This window comes from Augochlora pura, chromosome 2, assembly GCF_028453695.1.
Source record: "Augochlora pura isolate Apur16 chromosome 2, APUR_v2.2.1, whole genome shotgun sequence".
Classification (NCBI taxonomy): Eukaryota; Metazoa; Arthropoda; class Insecta; order Hymenoptera; family Halictidae; genus Augochlora; species Augochlora pura.
This window is the reverse complement of record NC_135773.1, coordinates 19,537,075-19,556,329: the sequence shown is the minus strand read 5'-3', so window position 1 is coordinate 19,556,329 and position 19,255 is coordinate 19,537,075. Positions and strand designations below refer to the sequence as shown.

The 19,255-nt window shown below is 40.1% G+C and overlaps 1 protein-coding gene across 11 annotated transcripts in view; it reads right to left on the bottom strand.

Moving 5' to 3' along the window:
- Brp (ELKS/RAB6-interacting/CAST family member bruchpilot) overlaps window positions 1-19,255 on the bottom strand; it is a 118,891-nt gene that overhangs the window by 57,695 nt on the left and 41,941 nt on the right. For 9 of the 11 annotated variants that reach the window (XM_078189821.1, XM_078189837.1, XM_078189846.1 and 6 more), the window contains exons 2-3: window positions 5,850-5,999; window positions 382-478 (exon numbers count right to left, since the gene is read on the bottom strand). In XM_078189821.1, the coding sequence (XP_078045947.1) occupies window positions 382-478; window positions 5,850-5,999 (247 nt within the window). Of the gene's footprint in view, window positions 1-381; window positions 479-5,849; window positions 6,000-19,255 lie in introns of those variants that run through there. The other 2 variants (XM_078189896.1, XM_078189878.1) reach the window with 2 other exon arrangements.

Below are 19,255 nucleotides of genomic sequence, written 5' to 3'. Positions count from 1 at the left end.
CGGTGCTAATGAAGTCAAGGTATCGATTGCTACTGCACTATGCGTCGTACAGAGATCGGTAATTGTAGAATGATGCGCAGCTTGGCAGAGAATCGGTAAAGGACGAATGCTCTTTGGTCCTTCTTTTTTTTCACTAAAAAGGTGAACGTTTCAGCGAGTGTGACTAAACGCTGGAGCTGAGGCGAACCCGATCTACTTGTTCTCTCCGGACCAGAGCCAATGATCGCGTCCATCGTCCTGTATCGGTGTGTGTGCGCGTGTTCGCCTGAGCTCCGTTTTTCCTCGAGAGCGTTGCACGCGATCGTCGCGCGAACGATGCGTTTACTCAACGGAATGACAGCGTGTGCGTGGGGGAGAAGAAATTCGAAAGGAATGCCTCACCCATCCCCTTGTTTTGGAGCATCTCGAGGAGCTTCTTGATACTTTCATCCCGAGCCTGCAGCGTCTGTTTTTGCGTCTCTATTCTCAATTCCAGCTCCTGCAACAGAAAAAGCGTGCCGCGCTCTAAATAATCCCTCGCGGACGGACGACGGGCGCGGTTCGCAGCCGGGTTGATTAAATCTCGCGAAATTTATCGCGACGCTCGACGACCGAAAAGCATTATCGCGTTCGCGATGGGATACGCGCGGGGAGTCGCGTGGGCGGGCGGGCGCCGAGGGGAAAACGAGGCCACGTCGAATACGGTTTTTCCGGGGGACGCGGGCTGATCCGGCGAGAAACGATGTTGACTGGAAACATTGGGAATAAACGCTGCGCCGTAAATATCGCTTATTTAGTTTCGCAGCGGAAAAATTTCGCTCGTGGAAAAAGTCGTTTATGACCCGTGGTATACCGTTGATTCCTCCATTCTATGGAAGCACTGCGAGATACTTGAAGAGGAGTCTATTCCGATTGGGGGAGGATCGGGGGAGAAAGGGCGGACTGCGAGTACGCGCGAAACGGAAGACCGTATCGACGAGGAACCTGTGCGCTGGATTACGCTTTTCCGCCGACGGTGTCGGCTGGGAAAAGGAAAACCCGGGCATGGCCAGCGGCTATCTAGTTCCAGGCTAATTACGTTGCTGTCGTCAAAGCGGGCGGTCTAAATTCGTTACACGGGCGTCAAGCGCCGCGCGCTATCTACCGACGATGCGACACAAATCGAACATTTTCCAGGAACGCAACTGGCATCTGGTTTCCTTTATTCCCCTCTTCTTCTCGCTCGATCAAAAATAGCTGATACGTGGAAGTTAATTAAGACAGAACAGTTATAATTTACACGCTTCGAGTCGATTCTACGCTACAAAAATACGCACAGTATACAGTAATAACTTCCTGCCTTTCTCCTGGGTAACTAAAATTCGCGATGGTGCACCATGACGTTCTATATCGTTTTACTACAGTAAATATTACGACAATACACTTCAGGGCCCGTCTTCGGTGAAACAGATTCTTGCACCAAATTTACATGTACATATATATGTATATATTACTGGAATGAGTGATTTGCAAGCAACGGGATTCGATCAATGGTCACGTATGCGTATAACTTTCCATCTAGCGAAGGTACACGGTCGGTAGATACTTGAAACTTTTACCTAAACGCAATGTCATGGATCCTTCTGCAACCCTTAGGTTCGGTTTACACCGAAATATTGTTGGGGCAAGTGGTTCGCAAGCAACGGGATCGGATCGATGATCGTGACGAAGCGGGAGACCGAGAAGGGGCTGAATAATCGCGCGGCTGGTAAACGGTCGGTTTGGAGCCGATGGACCCGGCCACGATCGTCGGATTCGATAATAAAGGCAGCGGGTACACGGCCAGAAAGCGACTGCATAATTTGGCGCGTGGCCAAAGGCGACCAGTTGCTTCCAGTGCGTTGCACGTTTGACCTGTCTGCGCGACGATTTGGCCGCCGCCGCCGCCGCCGCCGCCAGTGTTCACTCGTTCGGTAGAATTTTCAATCGGCGCCCGTCGAACGGCGGATTTAGAAAGGGTTCTTGAACTTTCCTCTGGTCCGGTGCCCGCGCGCCGACAATATATTTGGTACGAGCCCCGCGATCGATACCCCGACTGCGATAAGATTGCCCGGTCTTCGTTCGATCGATCCGTTTCGATAGCCCTCTCCCTTGCGCTCGGTCTATTCGACATCAGGCTGCTAGATAACTGACCGTCTGGAACGCCCATCGATGCAGTCTCGTTTACTAATCGTCAATGTACACTTATTCTTCATACTTCGCTATCAATTTATCGCTCGCTTTTAATTGCCGATCTGTTTGCCAAGTATGTACGATAAAGATAAGCAATAGTAATAACGTTGCTACACACTTTATAGCTAGAAAATTTTCGACCACTTACAGTCAGTCCCATAAGTATTCGTGCCCTCATTGCTTATTAGAGAAATCTGTTGAAATCAAGGGATCCATGTAAAATTTTACAATAAACTTTTTATCTTATTTAATATTTTTGGATGTGACGGAAGAGGAAAAGTTTGGAGATAGCCTAATACAGAACTAGAATTTAAAAATGTACAACCAACTGTAAAGTACAGCGGAGGCTCCGTGATGGTGCGAGGCTGTATGGTGGCATCCGGGATGGGCGAACTTGTCTTTATTGATGGAATTTTTGATAGGATGAAGTATAAAAATATACACGACAACGACCCGAAGCATACTGTGCATAATTGTTCGCGAGTGGACACTTTACCACGTTCCCCATTTTTTGCATACACCTCCTCAGAGTCCAGATACAAATCCTATAGAAAATTTATGGGCGGAAATAGATAAAAGACTACGCGAGCATGAAATTTTCAATAGACAAATGCTAGAAAACAAAATTTTGGAAGTTTGGAATAGCATTGAACCAAATATCGCATTAAAACTGGTGGAGAGTATGCCAAATCGATTAAACGATATAATAAGGCATAAAGGTGGGCCCACTAAATACTAGAAAATTAATATAAAGTAAAAAAGCTACCCTAATATGCGATTTTTTGACAAAATCTCCACTGGCACGAATACTTTTCTGGACTGTTATTACGTATTACGAGGAGTAAAATCAATATATTTTTGTTATTAGTCAATCAATTTTGTTATAATTTGGTATAAATAAACTTTATACATGTGTTCATTCATAATGAAATATTGCAAATAAATATTACAAAATATGTACAAAGTAATCGTAAAAACCAAATACATATATGTAGCACGTTAAAAATTCCTTTCATTTTATTTTTATCATATATTATGACCAGACTATGCACGCAGATTTCAGCTTCCATAGTCTACTTTATGCTAAAAATTGGGAATACCAAAAGTGATCGGAAATTTTCGAGCAGAAGCGCGTATATGTGCAATCTAAAATTTATGCATGAAACGAAGACAGCTAACTTGTATAGAGAATAAAGTAGTACACGCATGCAGCACGATCACTTGCGTTAACACACTGACGAAGATATTGATCAAAATTGTATAAATGACTCGCTTCATTGATGAATTCGGTAGAATGGAAGGGAAAAGGTTTCAGAGGTGTTCAGCTCACTCTATTCCGGTCTAGAAAATAGTTCTTTCATCGTGCGAATTACTTTGATTCTATGGAACGTTTGTGGCTGCTGAGTCAGTAGTGGAAGTGTTAAGAGTGGTCGAATGTTGTATCGGCGGCTGTTTTGCGTGGGTGAACGTTTGCGAGCTGAACAGAGGGTGGAGGCGATTCGCCATAAAATCTCGAAACTATCGAGAAAAACCGCCGGGGTTTATTTGGACGCGATTCTAATTCGGTCGGGAACCACGACGGTGGCCACGTGTTCCGTGGCCCGTTTATTGATCCAGCGTTATTCGAGGGAACCAGGGATCGCATTCGGCGCCACTGGTGGCAGACTTAACGGAGTTATTGCGGACCGCTGATACCCGTTGCCAAGATTTCCGGAAGCATCGCGAACCGGTCGGCAGACAATCGGTCGTTTACCTCGAACAAGATGCCTAAACCTCTTGTCTATTTCGGTTGCGGTAATTCACGCGACGATCCAACCGCGTCCGTCAAACCGCGCCGGTTGGGATTAGGAGAACGATTCCGTCGCGCTAAGTCGCTTGTTCTCTGTCAAAACGTTGATTAAAGCGGATTCACCGATCGTCCCGCAGCTTATTCAGTCCCCGATTATTAATCGTCGGGATCACGCGATTACAGTTGGTCGTGAACTCTTGATCGCGCTTCGTCGATGCGCCCCGCTTCTTCGAGATGCCAGTCGATCCTTAATTCTCGATGAATTTATCATTTCGATTAAACATCGTTTAACGCGTTCGTTACTATCGTTTGCTTTGCAATAGACTCATAACCATCGATGAAACGAAACTCTTGAACGATGCTTCCGTTTTCACCCACTTACACGTCTGTTAGTATCTCTCGCTGAAAATGAATAATCAATTGAACAATTTTACCCATATATATATCTTATATATCTTATATATCATATTATATATCTTGCGGTTGCTAGATTTACGTCGATAGCATTCCGAAGTCTTTTCAGCCTCTTACGGCGCATACTTTGGAATTTTTAACCCTAGAATGGATACAGGGTACTTTCTTTGCTGAGTTTCTGTTGGTAGCCCTGAGAAAGATTTGTATTTTAAAAGGAAGTATGGTTCGGGGTATCTAAGTTACTTTACGTATGCACTTGCGAGCGTAAAAGTGAAAGTATCCATTCTGGGATTAATCAAATATCAAATTCTTTAAGCATGTTTTCGAATCTCTTGAAGATTCTGGAGGTCCGTGTAGGGTCACCGGAGGTCACTGGAGATCGCTAGAGGCCATTTAATGATCTCTACAGCCTCCCGAATGTCACCGGAGGTTTTTAAGGATTTCTAGGGACCCTTGCGTACTTAGAGGGCTTATTGAGATCTTCGGGGGTCCCTCCAAGGGTCTTTGGACCTTTTACGTTACCTGGAAAGAAAGATAGGGCAGAGGGAGAGGGGAGAAGGGGATCGTCAGAGAAGTGAACTGTAAGGAAGAGATGAAGGAGAATATGAGAAAAAAGATGAGAGAGAGAGAGAAGATGAAGGGATAAATGCGGGGAAATATGAGGGAAGATCCTCCAATGGTTTCGATTGAAGGACCTTGAAAGACTCGACAAAAGTCTCATGAGTTGCTGGGGTCCGTCGAGTTACAGCGACTCGAGACGGACCTAACAATTTCTCAACTAGGTAACTCTAGTTATCTATTTACCGTTACTTGTGCGCATGCCCGTGTATCAATTGCGCTGCGATCTTAATAGAGTGAACAGGTGTCTGCTAAAAATGTGACTTTCTAACGATCGTGTAAAGGATCACCGCAAACAGATCTTAAATCTGTTTCTATAATGTTAATTCATCGATAACGTTCGTTAACCCTTTGCGCTCGACTGGCCCCGGATATTCCAGCCAGTATCCCTTTGGTCAGTTTCAACGTTACGGCTAGAGCCTGTAACGTCGGTATCTTTAAATGTTTTCAAAACTACTTCTTTGACGTTAATGTCGTTTTCTTTACTGAACTCAGTGCACATAGCTAATGATACGAACATAAAATGTTATGCAATATTTCAAAACAGAATATGTACCTATTTCCAAGGCTACATCATGTTGTATTTAACTCGGAGCGTTTCACTAATTTGCGATCAAACATGTACGAGTTCCTGACAAGACTCGCACAAGTCTCCGAGTACAAAGGGTTAAGTTCTGATTAATTTCAAGGATCCAGATAAAGTAGCAAATGTTCGGGAAGAAATCGCATCGTAAAATCGATGATTGCGGTGGGCGCAATGTTTCGTTCGATGATTACGCGACGCGTGATTATGTGCCCTGTCGATCCACGATAAAGAAGCCAATCGAAAGAGACTTACCTTTATCGTGTCGCGAAGTATGGCGATCTCTCTCGTTAGATGCTCGTTCTCGTTGTACAAAACTTCCATTTGTTGCTGCAACTCCACGCTCGAGCCGCGTATCCTCATTCTCAACTCCTCCTCCAGCTGGCGCACCATCATGCTTTGTTTCTGGAAAAGGAAACGTTTTCACGCGTTAGGAAATCGTTTGCGAACACGTGTCGGCTTCGGCGATCATGCACATGCACGCGCGGTTAGGTTCGCCCGCAATTTTATCCCTCCCCCCCACCAGGCGGATCAGCGATCCCACCTCCGCAATTTGCCCGACGAACAGTCCGCTGGCTTCCGTGGGCTCGTTGTCCCTTGGAAATACACTTTTGCCAGGATAATTGCACACTCGACGCCACGTGAAACTACTTCAGGCATGAATAACTGATAAGCGGATCGATGGAAAGCCGACGCGGCGCGACGCAGGGGGTTGAACCATTGACATTCCGTCGTCGGAACGATCCGGTCGAATAGACCGGCTCGTTTCTCCTGTATCGAAAACCGTAATCGATAATCTTATTCCCAAGGAGGACACCTGGATTCCCGTGGCTAGCCCCGCCGCCGTTATCGGCGCTGTTACCAACGAACAATACAGACTTTATTGCATCGGCGCGAAGAACGACCGAGATTTACGGTTACCGCTGCTGTAACGCTCGCCGCAAAGTTAGTGTACAGTATAATCCGCGATTTATTCGACTCATTAATCGCCGGCAGATGCGATTTGCTCGTGTCGTAATATAATAAAAGTGTTACCGTTTCGCTTCATCCCGTACGCATATACCAATAATTCTAAATTTATTGTAGCTGTGGAAATCTATCGGAAACAGTTTCATTGTTTCAGCTTGTCAGTAGCACCGGGGCCACACCAGACAACCGAAAACCTGGGATGAACGTGTTGTTTGTGGGATTTTTCTGTTTTATCCTTTGAAAATTTTAATTTTGCATTTCTTGTTTCTATTTACATAGAAACAAGAACGAGCAATTTTTCGCGCAACCGAATAAGGGGAATTAATGTAATGTTCTACTGTTACAGTAAACCAGCAAACCAAGGGGATAATTGCAACATTAACCAACTCGAATAGCGACTCTGCGGCGCCATTAAAATTGTTGTAACACATTCCAAAATTGTTTTTATAGATATCGCCAAAGTTTAGATTTAAAAAATTGTTGAAAGCGTATTTGTTATATGAGTCACGATACTCAATTCCATGTGCATAGCATTGACTGTGTTATATAAAATGGAAATACTAGAAGCTAGAAAAATTATTTTATATTTGCAGGGGAAATGGCTTCGAATTAAAAGGGTTAATTGGTGCGAACTATTTAATAAACGGAAGGTTTCCATCATTGGCAATGTTTGTAATCACTTCCTCGGACGAAGGCAACTGTGGTAAAAGAATAGACAACAACGAAATCCTTTAAAAATATGAACAAACTTTAAAGACGATTTTCTTGAAAATAGAACCCTGGATAAAAAAATGTTATACCTAATTTTCTTCTTATTTTTTAACGTAAAATCAGCCCTGGCTCAGTTGAGCTACGAATTCCGATGCATCCTCTATACATTCGAATATTGTTATTTTGCAGTTTGAGGAAAAACAATTCCACTTCAGGGTTAACTCTTTAAGTATTTAACCCTTATGTCGAACAGTCGACAGCCACATTCGTTAATGTTTGATATTTATGAAACATTCTATTATGTAAAGATAACCTAATTTGATATTATAAGTGTAGTAGATATTAATCATGTTTATTATTACTACAAATTGTACTTTCGCATTTCGGTCAACAGTAAAATAGTTATGAAATAGTTCATTTTTATAAAATTCTTATCGTACTGTTTCTAAAACATCTACAAGATCACTTTTCGAAATAAAAATTCCTCTCTTCGAACACTTCATCTACCACAGCAACAATTTCAAAAATGTCATACGATTAAATTATTTTATCGAATCAAATTGAAACGAAAAAATTATGATGCCTCGCGTCTACTCTTAGACTCTATTAACCCCAATCGAATGAAGAATGTGCAACAAATAAGCTTAACAATTAAGTTACAAATAGATACACGTTTCGTGACAGTAAAAATGTTAACGGGTTAATGATTATCAAAGAAAAATATCAGAAATAGTTTTAACCTATTTGCTAGTTCCAGAGTTAACAGGAGTCTGCTTACTTTATAATATAGAAGAACGAACTTATATTCGTGAATTTTCATTATAAGGAAATCTAACGTTGCCTGGAAACTGTCTCCGCCGAATCGTGTTAGACCGCATAAACGCGTTCCGTTTGCCGGATAGAATGGTACGAGGTGGAATAAGATTGCGGGCAGCACGCGGCGGCGGCGACGGGAACGAAGAAAATCGGCCGTTTTCGGAGTGAAAGACGATTACGACGGCTGTAAAGGAGCTTTCCAGGCGCGTTGTATCCGCGGAACAGTGCACGAAACCTTTCGGGCCGCGGCAAAGTCAATATTTCTGCGGAAGTTCGATCCTGGTACGTGTTTCTTTCGGAGTCGCGACTTGGGAAAGCTTTTCTCTCCTACCCGTTCCCTCGCCGTCTTTACGCTACGCTTGGGATATTTCCTTCCTGCCTAGCTGCCCTATCTTCTCCGGCTTTTTACGCCGCATCTTTTATAATACCTTTCCTTTAACTCTCCGAAAACCATCCACCGGCGAGGCAGCGCCTTCAATTTACCACGGCCGGCCACCATTTTACAATCTTTCTGTCCACGTACTTTCTGCCATTTTATCGTACGCGCTCTGTTATTTGCATCGGTCGGATCTTTCATTTTAATCCGCTCCTTGCGCGGCTTTCCTTCCCTTTCATTTCGCTTCTCGTGATATTTTTGCCGTGCCGCCTCTCCTCTGCGTCTGAATTTCGCGCGAGACCGTGCTCTCGCGAAAATCTCTCGGTTCAGCTCGTTAGGTATCGTTAATGACGACGCCGCGGGGCTCCACGAGCACGCGTGTAAAGGCCACGATGTGTACAGTGCGGATACTTTGCAGCTCTGAAACTGGTCTGAAGTTCGCGCTCGACCCGCGCGATCTTCCACCACGAAATTGTCAGGATAATCCGGTCCCACCTTTGATGCCGTTTGTAATTTGCGGATCGAGGATAATGAACTAATTCGACTGCGCAAGCTTTCAACGATATATCTGCAACTCCCTTATGGACAACGATCTTGTTCGTTGTTAACCCTCCAGGGCTTACGCCGGTTACGTTTCTGCTTAACGCGTAATGTTTGTATTCACGACTGCGAAACTATTGTTGCTTTGTCATTCGCGTAAATAAATAAATTATAAATTCGGGTACGTAATAGATATTAGATTGTATTTCGTTTTGCTCGAAGATGTATAAATCCTTTATTTTACCTAAAACAATTATGTCCAAATATAAAGGCTGCACAAATATTTGCAGCTTTTGAATCGTATAGAAATTTTCCTTTGCAGCCAGTTACGTAAAAGTATAGATAGCGAATGTTTTTGAGGGTTAACCCTTTGCACTCGGAGCCATTTTAAAAATAAACTGTAAATTTGAAATAATTTTTCTGGCTCGTGGCATTTCCATTCTATTTAACAAAATAAATTTTTATGCATAGAAAATTTATTCTTGTGACTCCTACCAACAGTTTTACCACTTGACAATTTTTTAAATCTAAACCTTATTGTTGCAAAAATTATTTTGGAATGAAATAGAATAATTTTTGTGGTGCCTTAGAATCACCACTCGAGTGCAAAGGGTTAATAATTTAGTACGACGGCATACTACGAATTGTATATTCGTACAGTTAGACCCAGTGTTAGAATTCTTTTAATTCCTCGATCAAACTAGGTACGAAGAGAAACTAATTACGCACGGTATGTGTTTTAGGGAGTTGTGATTTTAAAGATAATACTGTACTTTATTCCAGTATATGTACATTTTCACAATTAATATTCAAGATACTAAAAATATATTTAAAAAGTCAGAATTGTTCCCTACATTTAAGAAATATTGTTAATTTTGAGAGTAAAAAAATCAACTTTTGCAAGAATTTGTATTTTGAAGTCAGACATATAAAATACTTCAAATTCGTGCTTCTTGTAACCATATTTTTTCAGCCATGTTCCCCGATTCGTCATAAAACACGTCTTGAAATCATCAATGCGTTTTCGATGTGTTCGAAAACGTAAAACCTCCTGTCGAAATCAGCTCGTGTTTGTATCGAGCGGTTCTCGTTACGATTTCATGAAATTCTTCCAAAGTCGTAAAGAATTCACACGTGCACGTAATAATTCAGTAACCGAGATTGGAAGTTAACGTGAATCGATCGTATTCCCCGTATGTCAGCCGCGATCCGTCCCATTCGGCGGCAAAGCCGGCAGAGCTAGTATCAAAACGAACATTTGCTCTTATCTCTGCCGGAGCGACGCGCAATAGCGGTTATTATTATTATTTCAACGGCTCGTAAGCCATCGCGTTAACGAGGGTTTGCAGAGCGCAACATGGCAGCGCGAGGCAAAGGCGGCGCGATATTCGGAGGGGGCGACCTTCCACCGGAAGCGGAGGCGTTCGATAACGCGGATCGACCTGATTTCGCGGACGAGGAAGCAGCGTCGCCGAGGCAGCGCCGGCGATGGTGCGGAGGTCGAACGGCGCCCCCTCTACGCGCGCAACTCGGTGACGTCAGTTATCCCCCATAACGAAATCACCCCACGAGAAGCCATGGCCGAATTCCCCCGTTCACCGCTACCCTACTTCCCCCGCACTAGGCCAATTGATGCCATGCACGGCTCAAATCTCTGGATTTATGCGATCCTGTCGCCATCCTTCCACCCCACCCCAATACAATCGCGCGCTTGCCCTACGACGGACTCTCAGAAAACCACGAGGTGGCTCGATAAACGTGTTACAGGTTCAAGCAGTTTTCCATGTATTTCCTGCGACATCCTACGTTTGTCGAGCTTCGAGTAATTATTTAGCCCTCGGTGGTCTAGACTGTAACGATCGTTATTTGGCGATCTTGTTTCCCACAATTAACACCTTTGCATTCGAATGTTCTTTCTCGAGAGACTAAAACTACTACTTATTCTGGTATTTTCAACAACTTTAGTTTCATAAAATCCAGACTAACACAATTTTAGATCATCTACACAAAGTAAATACATAGAATATATGGAATTTTTGATAGATGATTTGAGATAATTCTCAAGTCTTCTTTTATTAAAGTTTGTAAAAAAAAAAATTTTACATTAAAAAGGTAAAATGAATCTTTTGTATGTTGTCACTGTACATCGAAGAATAATCCTTGAAATAAAAATAATCAATGAAAATATAATATAATATAGAATAATAATAAATGAAATAATAAATGAAATAATAAATGAAAATATAATATAATATAGAACAATAACAAATGAAATAATAAATGAAGAGTCCTTAACTTATAACTGAGAGTCTATAATAACTAAGGGTCTTCTAATTTATTTTAATATTTTATAAAACCAAAAATATTAAAAACAGTTTATCCTATATTTTGCAAAATATGTCTGCACATACCATATTTCTTATTATCCAACAATGATTCGAAATTAATTTTACGGCTCTACGAGGGCCGGATTAAATGCACAAAAAAAGTAATCGGAGGCAATTCGACGATGCCGTGAGGGATGGTCAGAGGAGTGGTAGAATAAATTGCGAATTTTGTGCTGGCGTTTGGCAACGGTTCACTGAAACTATTGAGCATCCCTATGTTTTTGGGAAAGATGAAACCTGAGATATACGCCCACGGTCGAAATATTTGTCCGTTTATTGTGGGCAGTCTGTAGTAACTAGCGTGGAGCAATCGTGGTGGGGGTAGGCAACTATTGTAGCCGTTGCTGTACATAGAGTTCGTATTAACCCCTTGTACTATAACAACGAGTCAGACTCGTGAAGATTTAACCCTTTGCACTCGAAGCCATTTCGACTGTGAATGTGAAATAATTTTCCTGGCTCATGCTATTTCCATTTTATATAACAAAATGTATTTTATACGCATGAAATTGTTTCTTGTAACTATTTCTTCAAATCTAAACCTTATTGTTGTAAAAATGATTTTGGAACGTAATGGAACAATTTTAGTGGTGCCTTAGAGTCACTATTCGAGTGCAAAGGGTTAATGTAAGCTCTACTAAATATGAATATTATTAATTTCTTCTACATGGAAGTAAAAATAAATTCTTCTGTTATCAAAGTATAGAATAAACGTAAATAAAGACAATACAGAAAACAAAAGTTGTCTGGTCCTATTAGGAAAATTATTAAGTACGAGTAAGTGCTAATCGTCACAGCATGAAAGGAGCGGTAGTGCTAGGGGTTAACCCCTGGAACTATAACAACGAGTCAGAGTTACGAGGCGAGTGACGAAGATTCCATACAAGATCTACTAAACCTGAATATTATTAATTACATCTAAATTGGAATTAAATTGAATTTTTCTGTTATCATAATCTAGGAACGAATTTTTTTTTCAAAGTGAATGAAACGAAATCTGGAAAAAGCATTCTCGTTACGATCTAATAGTCTAAAGTAGACTATAGTAGCTATCGTTTAACAAAAAGTCAAGTCGTTTCGTTCAGTTCGAAAAAAGTTATTGTGTCTTGAAAAGTGTTCTAATATTAACGGTAGTCACATGGTACATAGTTATTTAAGTACAAGTGACATCCATGGCAAAGAATATTTGTTCCAACCAATCGAACGTTTATCATCATAATTATTGATTTATCCACATATAAAATATCTTCATTAACAATAGCGATACAGTTTTTGATAAGTTGCCAGGTAGTAAAGCATCATTCAAGTATAAAAATAAAATAAAAAATTATTATTACCAAAATAAAAAATTATTAATACCATTTTATATTTATTTCACGTAAATGCAACACTAGTTTTCGTTTTCAATAAATACCTGAATAATTGTTTCAACGATTGCATTAATTATTTAAATCACATATTTTTGTTGCCAGAGGCTACAACAGACGATTGCACCTTACGAGTGTCTCATTCGTGTGTTATTACAGACGAATCTCCATCATGGTTTCGATGGAATTGTTCAAGAACCGTCCCCTTTCGAATCGAACCGGCAGGATATCCGATCCGTAAGCATCAAAGACATTTGAACGTTCGTAATAGTCTCGTCACACTGTTCGGTCAAACACGCCAGAGGTTTAGTGCTCGGCTCTCCTGAGACTCGACCACCATTTTGCTAAAACGGACCACATTACACAAGAGGCACGGGGTCAACGTTTTATTACAGTCCGTCTCCCATTGTTCCTCTCGGTTCGGTTGTTTGCACAGGGTAGTTCGTAACAAGGTTCGCGTTGCGAGAGGCGTATTCAATTTAGGTCACGCGAGATAGCGCTATTTCGCTGTCCTGTTCCTGTTCTTTCGTTTGTCCCTCTTTTTCGCGAATTCCGTTTGCTCACCGCCGCGAATACCAGCAAAAAGGGGGAACGGAATCATTAATAAACACGAATTCCTTTCAGGATCGATGACCACGAGGATCGCAGTATCGTTTCAAGTACGAGTCTCCTGCAAGAATTCCAATCCTGAATTCTCGAATCTGACGGATTGCCAATCGAGCTGGACAAAAGTCCCTTTCGGTTCCACTACTTGTCGCAAGTTGTCAAATCAAGTTGCAATATATCGACGGTGCCTCGTAACGCGACAGCGTTACAATTCAATTCATTGAAATGAAAATAGTTCTACAAAATGAGTGGAGAAAATCAAAATAACCTCTGTGCAACATTGGTCTGTTTTAGGTAACACAACCACGATACTCCAATAATTTGTTATACAAGTACGTCTTTCAGTAAATCGACAGCATAGGAAGCATGGCGCTGCAAAATATTAATGGCATCATTCTTTATGCGTACTCTAAGTACTCTGTCTATGTAACGTCTCACTTTCACACTAAATTTGATGGATGCCGAAAAGAAAATTTTTATGTCGTTTCTATTAAAACAGAAACAATTTCTTTAACTAAAAAATCCTATATGGTAGATATAAATTAGAAATATTTTAATATTCGTGCCCCAAATGATACGAAATTCCGATCAGAAAATTGAAACAACAATTATTTTTCTCATTTCAACCAATTACAATTATTCCGAACATTCGTTTATACATTATCCGGTAAACTAATCTTTCAACATCGCGAGAAACGTTCAGGTCGTTCGGTCCAATTTTAGAAACGTTACTCCATTTCAAATGGCGTCCGAATATTTCGGCGAGCGACGGTGCCCACAAGTAACATCGATTACGAGTCACAAATCGGTGTACAATCTAAACCCCTGTATCACCGTAAATCAACCGATGAATGTACTAAAATCGTTCATCCGGAATATTGTGCAGCCGGATTGTCGATCCCTCACGCTGCTCGCAATCATGGCGGTGCGTCGTCAGCGAAGAATGGTTTTGGCAGCTCGTCGGCGTCCATTAACTCGGACAAGGGACTGCCGGTTGTTTTCACGACAGGGTTACTCCGGCCCGGTGTAAGAAGAACCGCCGCGAGATAGGGTTTACGCGATCGTTAATAGGATCTCGTCTTAAGAGGGGCTTCGTTTAAACTTTAAACCACCCCTCCGACCTCTTCGGCGTTCTCCTTCGCTCCCTCTCGTTCCTCTTCCTCCGTCCTTACGCGTTCGATCCGCGAACATAAGTGTGTCGATGGACGATACGAATCGCACCCCCGAGATCGGGTTCCGCTTCGAGGGTTAATCGAAGGCTAATCGTTTCGAAACCAGAACACGCAACACCCTGTAACCTACACCCGACGGGACTCCCTAGGGCGATCCCGCGGCAACGTCCACGCTTTCAGACGACGACGACGCGACTTTTTATTTATTTCTTTTAGTCGCCGCCGCTGGAATATCGCGGGACAATTCGAAGGGACCGGTTAGGGGAGATTGGCAGTTTATCGCTTGTGCAATGGTCAACCCTGGATCCCTTAACACGTTCGTCGCCGACAATTACACACTAAAATCCCCACATAATTAAAGCAATTTAATTAATTAAAATAAAACTAAAAAGTTCACATTTATCATAGGGGATGACATTAGAACGCTTTCGCATTCGAAAAATCATAGTCGAATTCATTTTGCTCGAATATATTGCAATAAAAATAAATTTTCAATGTTGGTCAGAAATTAATGTCACCCAGATATGGATGACGCGGCGACGAACGTGTTAAACTACGATTTAGGTGCGAAAATTTCGGGCCGAAGACGTGTACAAGCTCCCGCAGCCTTCGAGCCATTCGCACGACTTGTTCCGTACGATGATCGGGCCAATCGTAAATATTACATAATTGGAAATAGACTTTTTGTAGTACTTGTATCTACCATAATTATTACATCACGTATTATAATTACTTATCAAATATTCCACAAATATTTATAACTTTAAAAGGGCGCCGCCACTAATATTCATATATCAATATTATTATTATATATATTATATATTATATGTAATAATATTAAATATTTATTATATATAATATTCATATTTGACCCAATCATTTACGACGGGCTATGCTCGTATTTGTAGGTTAAGGGGTTAAAAGCTATCCTTTACGGAATATTTATAATATTATTCTCCTGTCCTTCAGTTATCTTGGAATTTTTACCCTCAAAATCATCTTAAGATGATTGATTTGATCTTAACATCAAAGTTAACTTTGTTACATTTATCACATTACATTTAACCCTTTGCACTCCGCGCCATCATGGATGTTACTTACCAGCGCTTATGAACATTTATATTATTATATAGTATACGTTATATATGTATATATAATATTATTATAATAATATTCGATTTATATGAATTTGTAGACATCGAGAAATAGTTGCAAATCGCTAATCAACTTTAATGTTTAGTCATATACTATAATTACGATGTCCCCGAGAGAGGACAACGGAGTGCAAAGGGTTAATAAAACTGATCTCTTTTATGTGTTATATGAAAAAAATAATGTTCACATGTAACTCCTTTCCAAATTAAAATTCATATAGTACTAAATTTATCGATTTTTATTAAGTGTTCATTCACTGATTGTTTAAAGTATATTTTATTAGTAAGTTTATAGTAGACTTGAAATAAAGCAAAAACTGTGTTTAATTACTGTTAGGATTAGATCATCCAGATAATTAAATGCAGCTTAAATGTTTATCCAGTGGACGGGTCACCCCACTTATCCGATTTCACGTGCTAAAAGACAAAGATCAAACGTAACGAAAAATATTCTAGATCAGATAAAACGTTCAACACAGTTTCTTAGTGCGAAAGCTTGGGACAGATTCTATCGTGAAATGATTTATTAACACATAACTCAAAAGCTAAATTTACAGTATCATTTCTTTGGCGCAAACAATTATAACACCGTATAATCTTCGTAAGGTATCAACAAGTCATAACAGGTGAACTAAAGTTCGAAGGTAATAAACACGTTGCTTGCGTTATAAGCCGAGACGTTCAGATAGCAAGCTCATTAACGAGGCGTCGAGACTCTTGCTGATATACAGAACTCGCAGAGTTGATCATTATTTCAATTTATTTCGAATAAATATCTATCTAAAATAATTATTTGTATACATTCTTTTCGGCTGAATATTTTATTCGGATTACTATTATTTATAAACATTTACTTTATAAGTCATTTGAACATAGATTATAATATTATTCGAATAATAGTACGAATTATTGTTAATCGTTTTTTTTTAAGTAATTTTAGAAGTATATACATATGTATTGTTAATAGGGATTCTTTCTTTACACTAGAAGAAAGATTATTTAATTATATATCAGTGGCAAACCTAAAAGATAACAGATTCTCCCTTGTAACAGTTGAAGAAAATGTTACCTTTAAACATTGACGTAGAGAAAATTAATCAATAAGTTATGAGGGAAACTCCACATTATACAATTAATTAAATTAATTCCTGTACAAATAAATTCTTACCCGAATAACAAATAACTGCTTATTTAGATGAATTGTTATACAAATGAAATCTTATTCCAATAAATTGTTAAATAAATTATTTTAGATCAGTCTTTCTTGGAATGGATATTTATTTAACACGTTGGGCGTCAGTCAAATATGGCTGACACTAATTTCTGATCAATCTTGAATATTCACTTTTATTATAATATATTTGAACAAATTAAATTTAAATTTAAAATTAAATTTAAAGAGTTCTAATGCCATCCTCTATGATAAATATTAACTTTGTAGTTTCGCTTTAATTAATTAAATTGCTTTAACTACGTGGCGATTTTAGCGGTCCATTGTCGGCGCTCAACCTGTTAACCCTTTGCACTCGGAGCCATTTTAAAAATAAACTGTAAATTTGAAATAATTTTTCTGGCTCGTGGTATTGCCATTCTATTTAACAAAATAAATTTTTATGCATAGAAAATTTATTCTTGTGACTCCTACCAACAGTTTTACCACTTGACAATTTTTTAAATCTAAACCTTATTGTTGCAAAAATTATTTTGGCATGAAATAGAATAATTTTAGTGGTGCCTTAGAGTCACCACTCGAGTGCAAAGGGTTAATAATATTAAATGAAATTTTATTCAACTCTGAGATTTCGTGCAATCTAAAATTTGGCACGGTGACGGTTACCTTTGATATGTCGAAAGTATCAGCCAGAAATACTTCCATGGTAACCATCATGCACGGAAATGACGATTTGCTACGAGGCAGTCAATAAAAATCCGCCGTTTCGGCATTCGTCCTTGTCGCGAAAGTAGTCGTAAAAGTGATTTCTCGGAAAGCTCTTCGGTGAGCGTGTTTCTCGCGACACGATAACAAGCTTCCAAGAATAAGTAAAATGGGTCGCGAAACGCGCGGAGCTTGTGTTCTCCCGCCGCGAGTCGCGAGGCTCTGTTCTTTGATTTTCCAGCCCGGCGCAGGGTCGTTGCACGATAAATCGATCCGTTTGGCGTCGCGCACGCTTTTTAATAATTCTCCTTTCCTTCTTTTTTTTCGTACGGCTGGAGGTCATTAGATATGCATCGCCCGTAGTCGAGCGTGCTCGCGGTTCACGCGCGTGTCCGGAATGCATTCGGGCCGTTCGACATTAACGATACCGGAGGGGTGCGCGTGCGCGCGCGCGCGGCGGTGCTTCCAGTTCGAAAGTTCGATAAAACTCGTGTTTATTATCGCCGCGAGAACGGCACTGTTGAGCCGGCCGGCAATCTGATTTATTAAAGGTAACGCAACTATGTGCGCTGGAAGCTTATGATTTCGCGCCGACAACCACCGCGTTGGTACATGCGAGAGATCAGTCTAGCCTCCGGCTTCTGTGATTCATCGAAGATTTATGTTGATTTAATCAGAATGTGCCCCATTTGTTTCAATACACTTCTCCCAACGCAAGTTTAATTCGTAGATGTCTGTCTTCAAGATATTCTGATTTTTCGTATCGATAAACTATAGTATGGAATTTTTCAGACCGTCTCCATTTACATACTCGTTAGACCATAAAAACTACGCGTACGTCGTACAAAACAATTGCGAAATTAAATGAAGTAAAATATACAATTTTATGAAATATAGATCTTTCGCCAACCGACTTTCACTATTTTCTTCATTTATATACTATTTAGTCCGTAAAAACTATCCTAAATGTTTAAAATAGTGAAAGTCGGTTGGCGAAAGATCTATATTTCATAAAATTCGCCAGTCGACCGCAAAGGGTTAATAGGCTCTAATATGGAATATTTCAGACTTTCTTCATTTATATACTATTTAGTCCGTAAAAACTGTCCTAAATGTTTAAAGTCTGAAATATTCCATATCAGAGCCTATTAACCCTTTGCGGTCGACTGGCGACTCTAAGACGCCGCTAAAAATTATTATGCCACGTTTCAAAATAATTTTTATCAAATTTACCCGTATTCAAAAAATTGTCAAAGTTATGTTAACTGTTGTACAAGTCACAAAATTTAATTCCATAATGTATAAAATGTTCCAAGTTATATAAAATGGATACACTGCGAGTCTAAAAGAATACTTTTGATTTGCGGTTGAAATGGCTCCGACTGCAAAGGGTTAATTCTAAAGATCAGAATTTGTTTAAGACAGGCATTTCCGTATTTAAATCTCGTTGAAAAAGGCGTAGTAAAGCAAATAGGGCATATTTGGATTAAATCAACAGCTTTTGAAAAAAGATATACAGTTGTATATATTTACTTAAACATCCGACATTTTATATGCACCAACCTAATAGAAACTTGATTATCTGAACTGACGTAGGAAGCAATTACCTTGGACCAGTAAAACAATTATCTACTAACAAAATGGTCAGATTGAATCTCTAACGATTGGTAGAACAAATAGGGTCGTA